The following is a 15916-nucleotide window of genomic DNA, read 5'->3' as shown; positions in this document are numbered from 1 at the left end:
TGTTCAAGTCAGAAAGCTGAAAGATTCAATGTCAACTTTAGAAAATTGATAGTAATTTTCAAGGAACCACAATTTATTTAGCAAAAAGCAAAAGTGTTTTCTTTCCACTTTCTGCCCATACATTAAGTTTAGAATTGGTCTGTCAGATGAAAACAATTTGAAAATGTTAAATGACGCCATTAAACCCCGACAGGAGGTTCTTCAGAACCGGCTCCGGTACCTTTTTACAGGAGCCGCTGGTCGGCGGCGTTTCCGGCAGCTCCCTGGAGCGGCGCCTCCCGGTGGGCACGCCGGGCGTGGTCGGGCTGCGGTTGGCCAGGAACGGCGACGAGAAGCGGACGTAGTGTTTGGGCGTGCTGTACACCTGCGGAGAGCAGGTCATGCCTGGCAAGGCGTTCAGCTGCGTGGCGAGTACTTCCGGGTCGCTGCTTATTCTCAGCGGCCGGTCCGGAACCGGTTCAGGCGTTCGGACGCTGCCGCGGTCCTGCTGTTTCTCCCCCACCCACTCGCTCACAAAGTGCTGGGGATGAGAGTTTGACAGAGGGGTGAATTATCTGGCTGTTTGAAGGGTTTTTCTTCAAGAAATCAAGATGAAAGAAACAATTAATCGTCATTAACTGATTGTTCAAATATCATTAACTAATTTAGTAATCAATGAATCAATACCTGGAGTATTTAAAGGAAATTTAAAACATAAATATCAGGGATGAAACAATTAATCATGATAAATCAATTCTTGAAATAAACATCACCTAATTTGTAGTTATTTAATTATTAACTGGAGTATTATGTATATATACATACATACATACATATATATATTTCATTTAAGATGAATAAAATGTTGTAAATATTTTCTATCCAGTTTTAACTTCACCTTGTTCAAATTCTGTAAAAATCAAAGTCTCCTTTTAAGTAAATCTTTCCATCCAATTAATGCAAAAATCAGTCGATTAATCTACAAATGATCAAATGTTCACTGGAAGATTGATTTGTTATTGCAGTTTAGTCAATACAATTTTTATTTATTTATTTTAAAAATAATACAATTATTATTTGCATTTTGTGTATTTCTAAATGAAAAATTTGCAGTAGTTCCCAGTTTTTTATATTTGATTAATTGATAGACTGATCTCATTTCTGACCTTTTTAGTTTTGTAGCTCTTGCTGCCGGTGCGGGTTCTGTCCGGCGCCGGCGAGCTGCTGTGTGGAGGACTGCTCTCTGGGACGTGGGAGGGGATTGCTTCAGGCTCTGGCGCCGCCGGCGTCTCTCCTTCTGGCGTTTCGGTGGCTGGAAGCTCCACGGGTTCGGCTGGAGAGCTGGGCGTCAGGTCGGAGCAGGTGCTGATGGTGCGCGCGCGCCGCCGCTGCTGCCCGATGTGAGTCCGGTTCCTGGAGAAGCTCTTCCTGTTCCGGGACGGTTTCACCTTGGCCGGCTTCAGTCCGGGCTCCTCCTTTATTTCAAGAGGCGGCTGAAACAAACGGCGGGATTCATTCAGGCACTTTTCAAGCATTTTTACAGCAAAAACCTAAAATTTTACCAAGTATTTTTGTCTAGTTTCTAGTGTAAATATCTTAGTACACTTTCACCAAGATAAAGAGAAACCAAAATATTTTGAAATGTCTCTCTTTTACTTGACTGGTCTGAGAACAGAGCATTGATATCAGATAAAAAAACTATTTCAAAAAAGTTGTTTAACATATAAAATATAAGATTATTAATAAGTCACTGAGTCCTTAGGAATAATAAATATTCAATAAACTTAAATAATCCAAACAAATTGTGTTAAAAATAATCTTCCTTCATAAAAACATAAAAAATAAACACATTTTTGTTATGTTTTCTGGAATATAGCAAATATAAATAATTTAGATGACTCTAACTAACCTGAAACAAAAAAGTTTTATCTGATTTAACTTCACAGTGAGGGAAAAAAATTAATTAGGTGTTAAAAATCTGGTTTCAACAGTAAATTAAGACTTTTAATCAAATATTAAATTGCACTTTGTTGAATATGAACGTCAACTAGAAATCAATCAATTGAATTTAAAGTGTTTTAAATTATTTCAAACCCCCGTACAAACCCTGAAACAAGTTTTTAAGATATTTCTAGAGAAGTTATTCTGTTTTGTTTCTTTGTCCTTACCTGCATGACAGCCGGAGAATCGACGGTTTCTGGCGTGGCCGGCGGTTCCTCTTTGATATCGCTGCGGCCGCCCACTTCCGTCTTCACGCTGCCTATTCGCTCCAGCGCCTGCTCCCTGCGTTTCTCCCGCTTCTCCATCCTGGCGAAGGCTTGCAGGATGGCCTCCATCTTCCGCTCCTCTCGAGTCTGCGGTGATTCGGGCGCGGGGTTTGGGAGGAAAACGGCGCAGTCATTAGCATCTAACAACCCCTGAAGCCACAAAGGGTTAACACAGCAAAAGCGACTTAAGGAAGCGCAGAGATGCAAATGCAGATAGTTGGGAGGGAGGGAAAAGGTTTGCGATAGAGGCAAATAAAGAAACCCAAAAGCAGGAAAAGCGGTGTGAAAAAGTGGCTCCAGATTGTTCAAAACGTCCCGCTGAGCGCTTCACATGGAAACCGCCTCCACCATTTAGAGAAAGATCCACGCCACCAAACAGATGGGGTTAGTTCGCCACGAGCCGATCTGGTGGAGCTGAACCCTGGAATGATGTTGGCTATATATGGGGTCAAGTTTACCTCTTTCAGTTTTGGCCCGTTCCAGCTTGAAGCCGCCCCGACAGGGAGATGGGACTGCTCGGCTGGGTTGGCCTGAATGTTTAATGAAGAGACAGCCCAGTTTAGAGAAGCAACGCTCTCCACAAACGCTCGCCACGTCTGGCTGAAAATACATTTAATCTGGGTGCCAAAGACACCCCAGGTACCCTGAAGGAATGCTAACCGTCGCTAAGCGCTCATGTGCTGCATAAGAGCCTAAAAATGTGCAGTTTTAATTTAAAATTCTCAGTTTTTTATTTCAATTAGACTAATTTTGGTGTGGAAAATTAAACCTGAAGCTCCTGGTTTAAATAAGCATCTAATCTTTTAGATCAGTGGTGTTCAAGGTGGGATATGAGGGCCATATTTTGGACGGTGGACTAATTTCAGAGGCCAAAATTGAACATAATTAAGAATACATTAAAGAATACATTAAAGAAAAAGAAAAATACAATTTTTAAATTAAAATCTACTTCCAAAAATCTCAATTTTTAATTCAAATTTGACTAGTGATTTTAAAGGTGTAAATGTGTTTTTTTGCCAAATACTCTTCCAAATTGGGAAACATGCCATTCACACTGGGCTGATTTTAAACCAACGGTGTCAAACTGGAGTTCGGGGGACATTTTTGGTCCCCTGGACTGATTTTGTGCGGCCTCACACCACAATTCAAATGAATAAAGAGAAATTTCTAACTTTTAAATTAAAATTTACTTAAATCATAGTTGCAACACAAAGTGGTCATCTTTTCCAAGCTTTCTGTTTTCCGTCTGTTTTTGTCATGGTAATTGGGACCAAATCTACTGATTGACATACGCTAAAGTACACTTGGTTGCCAGAGATCCTCCAATTCTTTCAATTGTCAAAGGAAAAGCTCAAGTGTTGCTCCACTGATGGAAAATGCTTAAAGAACAGATCTGCCAGTTATAGAAGGGTTACTGTTGTCTATTCTTATCAGGCGGAAAATATTACAGGAATGTTATTCATGTTGGTAAGCTATAACTGATGGGAATTCCGAGATAGAGTGAGTGCCAATAAATATGAAAATACTTGAAAATATGACTGAATGGAGTGGTTGTGGGTCAACATTTGCATGTGAATAACAGCACATCTAAAAATAACATGTGCACTGCAGGATTAGACATGTGGCAGGTTTTACTTCATAGCAGTTTCATGGTTTTATGGATGTATTAGCAATAAGACATTTTAGCTTCACTTTCATCACTTAAGCACCATAAACTATTATGCTGAGAACTGAGTCCATATCAACCCACCACTATTAATTAAAATACTAACTTCAGCATGAGGGCTATTGCTATGATGTTGACTATGTGACTTATGCCATCTACTATGTAAACAGTAGTGCATAAAGTGAGCTAAATGCTGCTAATAGCATGTGGGTTATCACTAGCAAGTTAGCTAATACTATGTAATTTTACTCAAAAGGTTACATTTGCTTTTATAGCAAAAATTATCTAACATGCTAACATTATCATAAATGCTATTACTAGCATTTTGACCAACAGTAGTGCATCCTTTCTCCATTCAATAAGTCAAGATTAGCTTTTATAAAAAAAATTATGCTAACGTTAAGGCTTTTACTAGCATGTTGACCGACATTGACTTACACCACATAGTATACAAATAGTGTATACACTACTAAGGTTAGCTAAACTGCTGTTCATAGCCTGTGGGCTAACACTAGCAAGTTGGCAAACATTACCTTACTTCGTTCAGAAGCATGTAGGTTATCATTAGCAAAGGCTAATACTATCAAATTGATCAACAGTGATTTACTCCATCCAGTATATTACGTTTAGCTTTTATATCTGAATTGGCTAAAATGCTAATATTAGCATGACAGCTAATATAATACATATATTATGTTGACTATCCAGTATGCAAACAGTAACGCATTTGCTAAAATAACCTAAAACTAAGGTTAGCTAAAATGCCAACATTAGCAGGAGGGTTATTACTATTATGATGACCAACATTGCCTTGCACCATTTTGTATGTAAACAGCGGTGAATATGCGAAATGACAAATGCTAGGCTTGGCTAAACTGCCGTCACCAACATGTGGGCTAGCTAGACTTTTATCCAAGCGGTCTTTTGTCAACATCTGCTGTAAAAATAGCTAATCAAGCCTGTGAGGCAATTTGTCTTCGGTTTCTATGACATCACAGCAACTAGTCGACGCATGAAGTTGAGCAATCCTATAATGTATACGCCACAATTACCTGTCAATAGCATCTGAACTAGCATTGCCTTACCTAATTCTGTAGGTTACCTTCTATTTAAAAATTAACTAAAATACTAATGTTATTACTATCATGCCATATCAGTACTCCCTGAATTGCACCAACTAATGCTTCTTAAACCAGTAGTGGCTACATAAGCAGTACTGTGTTTTGCTATAGCCACTAGCATCTTCTACAGTAGTTACTGATTGTGTGTGAATGCAAGCCTGTTAGTTGCAGCTCTGTCCACAGACAGCAGCTCATTGGTTATGCTAAAGTCATCCTCCCTCCTTCACCTTTAATCTATCCATCTCTTTCCCCGATTAGCAGAACTGAATGTTGCCCAAAGATGAGTCAGCATTTTACACCTTAGATCCACTGTGTGAAATGAAGCTGACTGCAGGGTAATTTCCAGCGGGTGTGTGTGTGTGTGTGAGAGATCCCCATCTTTCAGGGACATGAGGCCATTTGGCAGCAAGTGCAGGGAGTGGTTGATATCGCGACAGGCCATTTTAGATGGCGATGAAGCTGTAATCCACTTAGGAACCTCTCCAATGAAAGATGGGAAAATAATGTTTATGTGCCGTTTCAAAAGAAACAGTCAGAAAAATATGGAAAAAAAATAAATAAATCTTGAAGCTTCAGTGTTGCAAGAAAAAAAAAAAAAAAAAAAAACGCCAAAGCTGAAGGAGGGCAAAATAATGAGCAGAAGAGCAACAAAGGCGCCGATAGTGGTGGGCGACGTAGTAGAGATGAGTGATGAAGAGGAGGCTACAGTTGGAGTCAGAAGGTTACACAAATGCAACATCAAGGTCTTCCATTTTGGCTTTTAATGGATTCATTTGAACCATTCTGTTTCAATATTTACTACTCTAAAAGCAACATGCTCTAGCTATTTTTGCCACAAATATTTTAGCTAGCACGGTAGTGGTGGAATCGAGCTGAGGGTAAATTCTTCAGTTTCACCACTAATTCATATACATAATTATTTAATTAAAATAGTAAAATTAAATACAGATAAAATTTAAATTTAATTTAATAATAAAACTTTACTATTTAATTTCCCATTGGGATTAATAAAGTATTTTTGAATTTGAACGTTGGGTAATGATCCCAAATAAACAGCAAAACTGAATTTTAACATCTTATAATCTTGCTTCAACTTCCAATACAAATTTCTCTCAGATGAGACGAAAATGACCAAAAGAAATGTTAATCAGAGTAAAACTTATTTAGTGACCAAAACATTTTAAGACTAATGTTGGAATGAATAAATCACTTATTCTTCACATTATTCCACCTGGGAAACAAAATGTTCAAATAAACCCATGAAAAACCAAAGCAAACGTGTAAATGCAGAGCTGCGTTGGTGTAAACGTCTGAGTTTTAGACTACAGCAGGAACGCGGCTCCCGTCCAAAAGCCCTCAGCAGACAGGGAGCAGCATCAGGGGACAGTTTGGTTTTTATCACCATTACTTGTATTTTTTACTCTCTGCTGGGCGGCTGCATAGCAAAAGAAGCTCAAGTCCCTCACTTTGCACACTTACCATCTTCCTCCTCCTCTCTGCAATCTGCTCCTCTGACTCCATCTCTACTTCATTGCTAACGGAGGTTTTGTCTTCTAGATCCTCAAATAACTCAGGATCCTGTAAGAGGAGGGGAGAGCCGTGTATGGCCATTTTTTTTCTCATCATGGCTGACAATTCAGCCCGACTACAGACTAGAGGGAGACAGGGAAAGGCTGAGGAGAGGGTGTAAAGGAGGACATTTCTTCAATTTGTTGATTTTTTAGGGCCTTTTATGCACTTTTCTTTCTTCATTCATCAAGAATTGTGTTTTAAAAACAACCTTAGCCTGGTAAATAATCCTGAATGAATCATTATGTGTGAAGACTTTAAATTAGGATCACGTGAATGCATAAAGGGATGATGGGAAAACAAGGGAAAACAGTACATGATGAGCAACGACAATTAAAAAAAACAATACGTGCAAAGAACGCTGGTTAAAAAGAACAAAATTCAAAGACCTTTCAAGCATTTTCAAGGTAAGTTTCAAAAGCATCACATGTACATATATTGTCAATAATTTATGACTGTTATTAATATGTTTTGTAATATAATTTTTTGTTTTACAACAAGGAAGAGATGAAAATGTCTTTCACACTCGCCTTATACACCTGAAAACATTCTCGTCAAGCTCTGACATTTAGCAAACAGAAATAATTTTGGTGATTCTCAGTAACTTGAACAAGAAAAGTTTAATCTGATTTCACTTCAGATACCTAGAAAAAAATAGTGTAAATGTTTATTATCTTTAAATGTCTGGTTTCAACTATTTGCAAAGTTTTCCAAATTTAAGCTAAAACATGAATTTCTTCGACAATTAATGTATGAAATATAATACAATCAGTCAAATAACATGTTAATTAAAATAGAAAGAATCCAAACAAATTGTTAAAATGAATTACATTCCTGGTCAAATTAAATGTTTAAAATACAATAAATAAATAAATCTGGAATTTAAACAAGCTTAGCCTGATTTAATTTCAGACAGTTAAATCAAGTGTCTGAAAATAGCTGGTAAATTTCATCTTTTAATCAAATGTTAGGCTACAGTCTGAATATCAAGCACTTTCCACACCTTGAAAACACCTAAACAAAACTCAAGCACCTTCCAGGATTTCCAGGAGTCTTACGAACCCTGGAAACGTGAAGAGCGGGTCGTGGCGGTGAGAAGGAAACACGGATTCTGTCGTTTGAACTTGCCTGGTTGTTTGAGATGGAGAGCCGCAGTGGGGAGAGTTTCCTCTGCTTCCCGTCTCCTAAACTCTTTCCCTTCCCCTCGCCATCCAGAGCCACGTTCTGGTTCTGACCCGGGTCGTCTCGAACCAACTCCTTGTCCTTGCGGCTGCCCCTGCGTCTCCCGCCGGCGCTCAGGTTCTCGGTGGGCTCCTGGTTGTGCTTCAGCACCGGGCACTCCTGGTTCCCCTTCACACAGGCACAATCTACCTTGTATTTACTGGAAAAAGAAGAAGAAAGATGACAAAGGTTAAGATTAAAATCACCTTTTCTGCTGTTTTTGATTATTTTCTACACTCACCAGCTGCCATAATCGAAATCAAAGCCGATTGTGATTTCCGTGCCTTTGGAGATCGGCCTCAGGGAGTAGATGTATAAATGGAGCATGCCGTCCTCAATGACATGCCGCACCTGGAAGATTTATTAAAGCAACAGGACAAATAAATGATAAGAGACAGATTTACTCATTAAGATGTTACTGCAGCATATCACTGTAAAAAATAATCATGTTGGATATAGTGGTTTTTATTTTTCACTTGAATTTCAGGATGATGGATATTTTTCAAATTTTGGAATAAATAATACGAAGCAAAATCAAAGCTGGCAACTTTGCTGTTACCTATTCGTTTAGCGGCTTAGCTTTAGCTCCTGCTAAATTTGTATCCACATGTGAAAGACTTTGGTGAAATATTCAACCATCTGCTGGACGTACCTCGGAGTTGGGGGTGCAGGAACGACGGATGAAACGCGCTTCGTTACCAAAGCTGCGAGCATCCACACACATCTCCACTCCGTCAAATTTTGAGTAGAATAAAACAAACGGGTAAGGCCTGCGGAGGAAAATAAAAAACAAATAAACATCCAGAAGAGTAATTCACGTAAAAGGCTTTGCAAACGTATTCACACCCTCAATTTGAGTCAGAACCTGAAATTATGCATTTTATTAGGATTGTTACTTAGAGTTTGTGGTATCTAAGAAAATTTAAAGCAGGGGTGTCAAACTCCAGTCCTCTAGGCCACTGTCCTGCAGTTTTTAGATGTGCCACAGGAACAAAATACAGGAATGAAATGGCTTAATTACCTCCTCCTTGTGTAGATCAGTTCTCCATAGCCTTGCTAATCGCCTAATTATTGTATTCATTGTGGTGCAGCAGAGGCACATCTAAACGTTGCAGGACACCGGCCCTCGAGGACTGGATGCTGACACCCCTGATTTAATGGGTTATGCACAGCTTTGCAAAGCAGCGAACTCCACATGTTAACTCAAAACAATGAGGATTCCCCGACCTCTTGAAGAAGTAACCGTTGGCCTCAAACTGCTGCCGAAGCATGAACTTCCCCCTGTATTCGATGATGAGGGAGTCTGGAGGCAAGTCCCGCACTGCTTTGAGGATCTTCTTGTTCTTCTGAACCTGACTCTGAGCAACACAAGCAATCTGACATCAGCAAAAAATGAGAGACTGACGGTCACCCAAAACAAGCAGAACGAACTTCAGACTACCTCCACTGGGGGTTTGAAGGAGGCTGGGTGTGTGTTGTACGCCAGGTTCTTGCCGTCGCCTTGCTCTTTGACGCGCAGCAGCACCTGGACATCCTCGCTGTACTGATTGCTGCTGGCCTCTTCGTAACGCTCCATCCACGTCTTGATTTTACTCTCCCACATAGAAGGATGCTCCGCTGGCTCCGTGTCGGGAGCAGCACCCTGAGAGGGAAAACCAACGGTTAATACAGCAGAGCTGAAACGATCAATTGTGATTAATCATTATTTTTCATGGTTAAAAGGTTATTGAAGTAATCACCAACTCTACTGGGGATCGATTAATTTGACTAATTCTGCAGAATTAGTCAAAAATTTAATCTGATTAATTGATTAATCGTTTGAATAATTGCTTAATAAAATAATCGTTAGTTGCAGTCCTGGTTTAAATCATGTTTTTGCATTTTGTGTGAACACAAGCAACTGATTTAGTAAATTGATTAATCACTAACTAGACTATTAAAGGTAAGTGTAGTTTTAGTTTCATCTGTTTTAAATTCTGTAAAAATAATCTCCTGCTCAGGATCTTCTGTATATCACTATTAATCGTTTGATCCAGAACGTAGTCAGTAGATTGGCCCTACATTGTATTGTTGTTAGAACTATTCTTTCATTTGCAGATGCATCCTTTGCTACAAATCATCAAGCCAACAAGAATGCTACTTTGTTGCACAAGTAAAAAAAAAAAACAATTTTTTAAAATGATGAATCGATTGTCAGAATAATTGATTAATCGAGTAATCGTTCTCTTAGAAGAATAATATTTGTGTTTTTTGTGTGTTTACCTTCACTCTAGAGGATTTTCTGGACCCCTCTCTGAAGGCCTACAAAGAAACCAATCAGGTTCAGAGTTAAAATAAGTTTCAAATACTTTGAATCAAAATCTGCTTTTTGTAGCAGAACAAGTGAAAGTTGACCTTCTTGGCGCGGGCAGAAGAGGCCGGCGGGTCTTTGTCACCGCTCTTTTTGCGCTTCTTGTCGGTCTGTTTGTTGCCAAGGCGGCCTGTTGTCAGCGTGATGGTGGTGGGTGTGTGCTGGAAGGTGGAATACAGCTCTAGTGGAACCTCATCTCCGCTCTCCGTCGCGCTCGTGTCCCCATCTGAGCAAGCAGAGAAGTTACAAACATACTGAGCTATAAAAAGCTGCAGCTGCTGCAGGCAAAATACAAGCCAGTTGGTTTGCAATAATAGAACAAGCTGCTTGCCAGACAATGAGTTACGAAGATGTAGTTTGATGCTTTTCCAGCAGGTGTCACTGTGGGCTAAAATCAGGCTTGGAAAATTAATTTTGTTGGCCGTTTACTGCAGCAAGGAAGCCAGAAAAGCAGAACAGAGCATCTTTGGACTCTCGGAGAAAACGTCTCACGTCACAAGTTGAACCCAGCTTTCAGAACAGCAACGGTTTCAGGCAGTGACTCATCATTTTCATGTCTTTCACAGTGATTCTCACCAGATAAACACTCTCTCTTCCTGGTCTGAAGCAGGATGGCCCTCTCTCGGTCCAGATGTCGCGGTTGGCACCGTTCGCACAAGTAGGTCTCAGGAATGTTCTGCCTGTCGATGCCCATGCAGTCTATGTGCTGCCAGGCACTAAAAAAAACAGAACAATGAATTTATAAACTTTATCTCCATTTTTAGCGCCTTTAAAGTTGAATCATTTTTACCTGCACTTGTCACAGCAGATCATGTAGCCGTCGTCGTGGGTGAAGCCACAGATGCATCGGGTGATGTCGGTCCCGTAGCTGTCTTCAGAAGTGCTGAGCGTTGTGCCCCGGGACGCTTCATCTTGGGGCCCGGAACCGAAGGGAACCACCTCTCCCTGTCGGATCAACATGGAGGGCGGGGGGGAGGCTGGCGGCGTCGGTGGGGGCCGCGCCCCATAATTATGGTCCTGAAAATAAAAAGATACACAGAGAATGCAAAGGATGAGCATCCAAATAAATACAGATGGAATACACTTTATTGATCCCCAAAGAGAAATTGCTTGTATACTGACAGTTACTCCATCCAAAGCGTTAAATATTGGTAAATAAAAATATAACACTAAGTAATATAAAATTTATAAAAAGTGTTTTTATCTTAAGATTTGAAGACACTGCTCTGTTCTCAGAAAGACTCAAAACAGCCACAAAGTGTTCAGTATCAGCATCTGTCTTCTACTGAAGATCTTTGCATGAGGAGCGGGCTAACGCTAGCTAGCCTCCTCTGTATTCCTATGAAAGGGGATGGAGATGCTGACACGTCCTTTAGCTTTCCTACAGTTTCTTCCACTGTTTTAATTCAAACAGCATTAAAGAACAACATGTTCAAACTGAGATCAGATCAAAGCTGCAGCAACTAGAACAGTCTCTGCAGAAATAAGAGCTTTTGTTTCTAATGATTACATTGTTTTCATGATTGATTGGAGTAGAAAGCCAAATAAAATGCAGAGTTAATTAAGTTCACATGACCCAATCTTTTAGTAACCCCCTTGTTCTCACTAAAGTAGGTTTTCTGATTTAATTTTATACTTTTTTTTTTTTTAGAAATATGATGATTTAAATGTTTGGATTCTGATTTTCATTTTTCAGAGAGAAATTTTCAATTTTAGGAGCAAAATGTATCAGTAGCTATGAAACAAAAACTTTAAAAGTTGTTTTTTACAGAGTTTATTGCTTTTCAGAATGCTTTGCTTTTGTCACAGCTTCATAACATTCCTGTGCAAAAACGACAAACCAAACCAATGCAGACTGTCTAAAATTGAAGAAATAAACACTGACGGAGGAAGGAAAGGCTGAAGGAACATATACACTGCAAAAACACAATTCTAGTTTCAACTGTGAATATATTTATGCACTAGAAAAAAGACACAAACTAACAAACTAACTTTTCGCTTGTTTTAAGTCAATAATCCCTTTACATTGTTGGGAGAAAAAAAAACTACTCCAGTGGTAGATTATTTCACTTATGGAAAAATGTCTTATTATTAGTGGAAATAGTCGTTTTTTTTAAACAAAATTAAGGAATTAGTGACTTAAAATCTCCTGTGTCTTCTTGTAAGGTTAGTTTTGATTGGTATTAAGTCATTTGCATAAAAAACTATATTAAAACCTGGTCATATTTTGTGTTTTTTTGCAGTGTAATATGGGTAAATTTAAGACATGAATGCTTAAAATTAAAATAAAGAAGATTTTTAATGTAGAAATCAGTTAAATTTTCTTCCAGAGAAACAAATCTAATTTCTTTGTTCCATCTATCAGTCTTCATATTATCAAGTATCGGATGAAACAACAGGAGCTGGACTCTTTCGAGTCTTTATCTGTGTGCAGAGACAGGTCTCATTACTAATAATGAAATCAGAGCGATGTACTCACAGCGTAAGGCAGGCCGATGTAACTGTGGGAATGGTGAGAAGAGCTGCTGTAAATCTGGTGTGGGTAGCTGGACTTTTCTACCACCACGGGGCTGGCCTCCACTGATTCTGGTCTGCTGGCGAGAAACGGAAACGTTATTCACAGAAAAATGGGCCAATGAATGTGAAATCGCAACAATATGTTTGATGAGCAGGTGTGTTGCACAATCAGGAAGGTAAAGCTGGCAGGAAATTATTCTTTCAGCTTTTAGCAATCAGTTAAAAGTAGCTATACGTTTTTTCATTCATCTTTTTATTATTCTATTGTAAAACAATTTACAGGCTGCAGTAACATGATAGAACTAGGCTAGAAGTTACTGTGATAAACGTTTGTGTTGTTGTTTTTAGGTAAGTAAATACTGCTGGCCTCAAGTATTTTAAGTAATGTAAAGGTTTAGCAGTGCAAAAATCAAAAATCTAACTTTAAATTATGATGAACATTTAACACTGGAATCGGAAGACATTTTAAATATACAACATAAAACAAAATTAATTTTGAAGTCTCTAAACGAAATTGTCCTTCAAAAAGAGGAATTGAGACCAAAACACTAGATTTCTGACTTTTGTCACCCAGTTTCTGGTAGTAAAGAGGAAAACGGTTTCTATTTGTGTGAAATTTTTTCAACCAAATGTTTTAATTTTACATGCGATTGACTGATTTATTGCAACAGCCCTCTTTCTTTTTAAAACCCTCTTGTCATTGTGCCACATTTCTACTTTTGAGCAAAAGTCACAAAATGTTTTTGCTGTTAAGACGATTAAATTGAAACAAAAAATTAGATTAATTTGTGTTTAAGTTTAATTTATCTGCATCGCTTTACTTCCATTTGTTTTAAGCATATGGTGAAATAAACTCGTGCTATTTCTGAATTGCATACAAGGACCACAGAGAATCATCTCAAGGGCCACAAATGGCCCCCGAGCCTCACTTTGGACTGCCATGCTTCAATATGTCATGAAAATAAAGCGGCAAAAAATGCAGAAACAAGCCACAAATCTATCTTCAAACTCATGTACAAGGAAGGCAACAACAAAAGCATAACTCTGTTTCAAAGCGATTCACGTCTAACCAGTAGAACAGCTTTCCCCAAGCCGAGGAAACCAGTTCCTTAAGCTAACCAGCCCTTATTTTGATGGTTTTGATCTGGTCTTCAGTTGCTGCAGGGAAGCTAATAGAAAAAGAGGAAAGTGGAACTGGCAGAAAAAGAGAGAAAAAAAAATGGATGGTGCGACAACATGGTGAGGTACGAAGAGGAGAAAACAAAAGAGAAAACGAGGAAAACATGAGGAGGAGCAGCGCTCATAAAAGATCAACATGTTTAGTCAAGTAAAAACACACTTGAGTTTTGTAGAGAATTCGCTCCGATCTGTGGGAAAATAAACACCGCAGAGTATGTGTGGCAGCTGATGAGCATATTTTCTCTGCTGCTCTGTCTCATGACACTTAAAGAAGCTCTAATACACAAAAAACAGAGCCTGGCAGGCAGGATAAAACTCCAACAGGCATGTCTACGTGGGAACGGCTCGAGATAAACGACTTTACAACCAGGAAAGAGTCAAGCAGCGACTCAAAAGTTCAACCCGGCCTCCTTGACCCGTAATTCCCGAGCTAATGCAGTTCTACGGTACCTGTGTGAGCCCTTCTCGGCCCGTTCTGCCGCTCTTGCACGCCGATCGAGCTGTGTAACACTTCCTGTGAGTATTACTGCTCGGCTCGTCGCTGTCAAAGTGAAAACGTACGAGCAAGCATGAGGTCTGGAGGCGGCGCCGGGCCGAGGGGTGTGTACACAGAACAGATCAACTGCCGGATTACACACGCTGCAAGTGCAAGTCGGTTTCATTTAAACCAAAGGAAGCTTCATGTTAATGATTAATCTGAAGAAAAATTGTTTAGCATAATTAAAGAGTTTATTGGGTGGAAAACGCAGCTTCAGTTTTATTTTTATGCTCAGAGGAAGTAGGAACAAACCGTTACTTTACTAAACGATTACTTGGGTAAAAACTTGGAACATTCTACATATTTTTCATTTAACTACTTATATACTTCTTATGTAAAATTAGAAATACATTAGTAGACAAATAGCATAACTAAACTCATTTTTAAAATAAGAAAATAAACATTTTATAGCATAAAATGCAGCAATATAGAATTTCTTGTGATGTTTTGGTACAACAGACAAAAGTGTTTTTATATTGAGTGCAAAATATATATTTTTTGCGCAGGTTTTGATTAATATCTGAATATGTTTCAGAAAAAGTCCAATTTCAGTTTGTGTACACTAGTAAACAATCAATTGTTTCATCGATCATGACTAATTGTTTCAGCCCAAATTTTATATATATGTTTTGTAGAGTTTTGACTTAATTATTGCTCTGAATGTTGTTTTTTTCGAGTCTGTTTACTCCCGTTAATTAACCAAACGCTAAATTAGCTGACAATTCAAAAAACGATTAATCACAATTATTTGAACCCATACTTAATACAAATTGTACATGTATTTAGCACAATTTTCACTTAATTATTGCTTTGAATGTTGTCTTTTCAACAAATAGCTTATTTTTCATCTCTGTACACAAGTTAACGATTAATCAATCACTGAATTAGTTCCCGGTTATTAAAAAAAAAAAGACTAATCATGATTAATTGTTCCAGCTGTAAGTAGGGTAAATCAAGAATGTTGATTTAAACCAAGGACAGATTTTATGCGACCCCCCCCCAAAAATAAATTAATACAAAACTTAAATTCTTCTATTAAAAACTACTTACAAAAATGATAGCCGTAACAAAAAAGTGATGATCTTTTCAAAGTTTTCTGGTTTCCTTCTGTTTTCACGGTAAATAGAGTCACATTTACTCAATACTTTGTTCTAAAGTGCACAAATTGCTGTTTTAAAACTAGGCTAAACACAGAAAGTGTTTTCAAACGATCCTGTTTTCATTCCTGAGAACAGACCAAATATTTCTTCATTCAAAATCAGTACAATAAGATACAATAAGCAAACTGGTTGCCTATCATTTAACAAGGAAAAAATGCAGAAACCATTTGAAGTTTTGGATCTAAAATCCTGTTCCTCCAAAAAATCTGACAAATAATTTTGACTGTTAATAAAAGTTTGCACATCCTGGTTGAAATGAATGTTTTCTCTGTTATCCTGTGAATGAGGATATAACCTTCAAGACTATAAATTGGGTGTGGATGCAAGTTTTCTCCCCCCAAAAAAGTCT

At 38.5% G+C, this 15916-nt stretch overlaps 1 protein-coding gene across 10 annotated transcripts in view; it reads right to left on the bottom strand.

The window, feature by feature from the left end:
* Positions 1–15916, bottom strand: part of kmt2e (lysine (K)-specific methyltransferase 2E) — a 43528-nt gene that overhangs the window by 5977 nt on the left and 21635 nt on the right. For 5 of the 10 annotated variants that reach the window (XM_055020444.1, XM_055020442.1, XM_055020445.1 and 2 more), the window contains 15 exons: positions 12653–12767; positions 10964–11190; positions 10750–10889; positions 10218–10399; positions 10086–10124; positions 9265–9465; positions 9051–9181; positions 8476–8593; positions 8065–8174; positions 7731–7983; positions 6513–6611; positions 2705–2776; positions 2148–2333; positions 1146–1472; positions 221–520 (listed from right to left, as the gene is read on the bottom strand). In XM_055020444.1, the coding sequence (XP_054876419.1) occupies positions 221–520; positions 1146–1472; positions 2148–2333; positions 2705–2776; positions 6513–6611; positions 7731–7983; positions 8065–8174; positions 8476–8593; positions 9051–9181; positions 9265–9465; positions 10086–10124; positions 10218–10399; positions 10750–10889; positions 10964–11190; positions 12653–12767 (2500 nt within the window). The remainder of the gene's footprint in view (positions 1–220; positions 521–1145; positions 1473–2147; positions 2334–2704; positions 2777–6512; positions 6612–7730; positions 7984–8064; positions 8175–8475; positions 8594–9050; positions 9182–9264; positions 9466–10085; positions 10125–10217; positions 10400–10749; positions 10890–10963; positions 11191–12652; positions 12768–15916) is intronic. The other 5 variants (XM_055020446.1, XM_055020447.1, XM_055020449.1 and 2 more) reach the window with 5 other exon arrangements.

Source organism: Poeciliopsis prolifica, unplaced genomic scaffold (assembly GCF_027474105.1).
Source record: "Poeciliopsis prolifica strain line A6 unplaced genomic scaffold, Auburn_PproV2 SCAFFOLD067, whole genome shotgun sequence".
NCBI lineage: Eukaryota > Metazoa > Chordata > Actinopteri > Cyprinodontiformes > Poeciliidae > Poeciliopsis > Poeciliopsis prolifica.
Note: the sequence above shows the minus strand (reverse complement) of the source record. Positions and strands in the feature narration are given on the sequence as shown.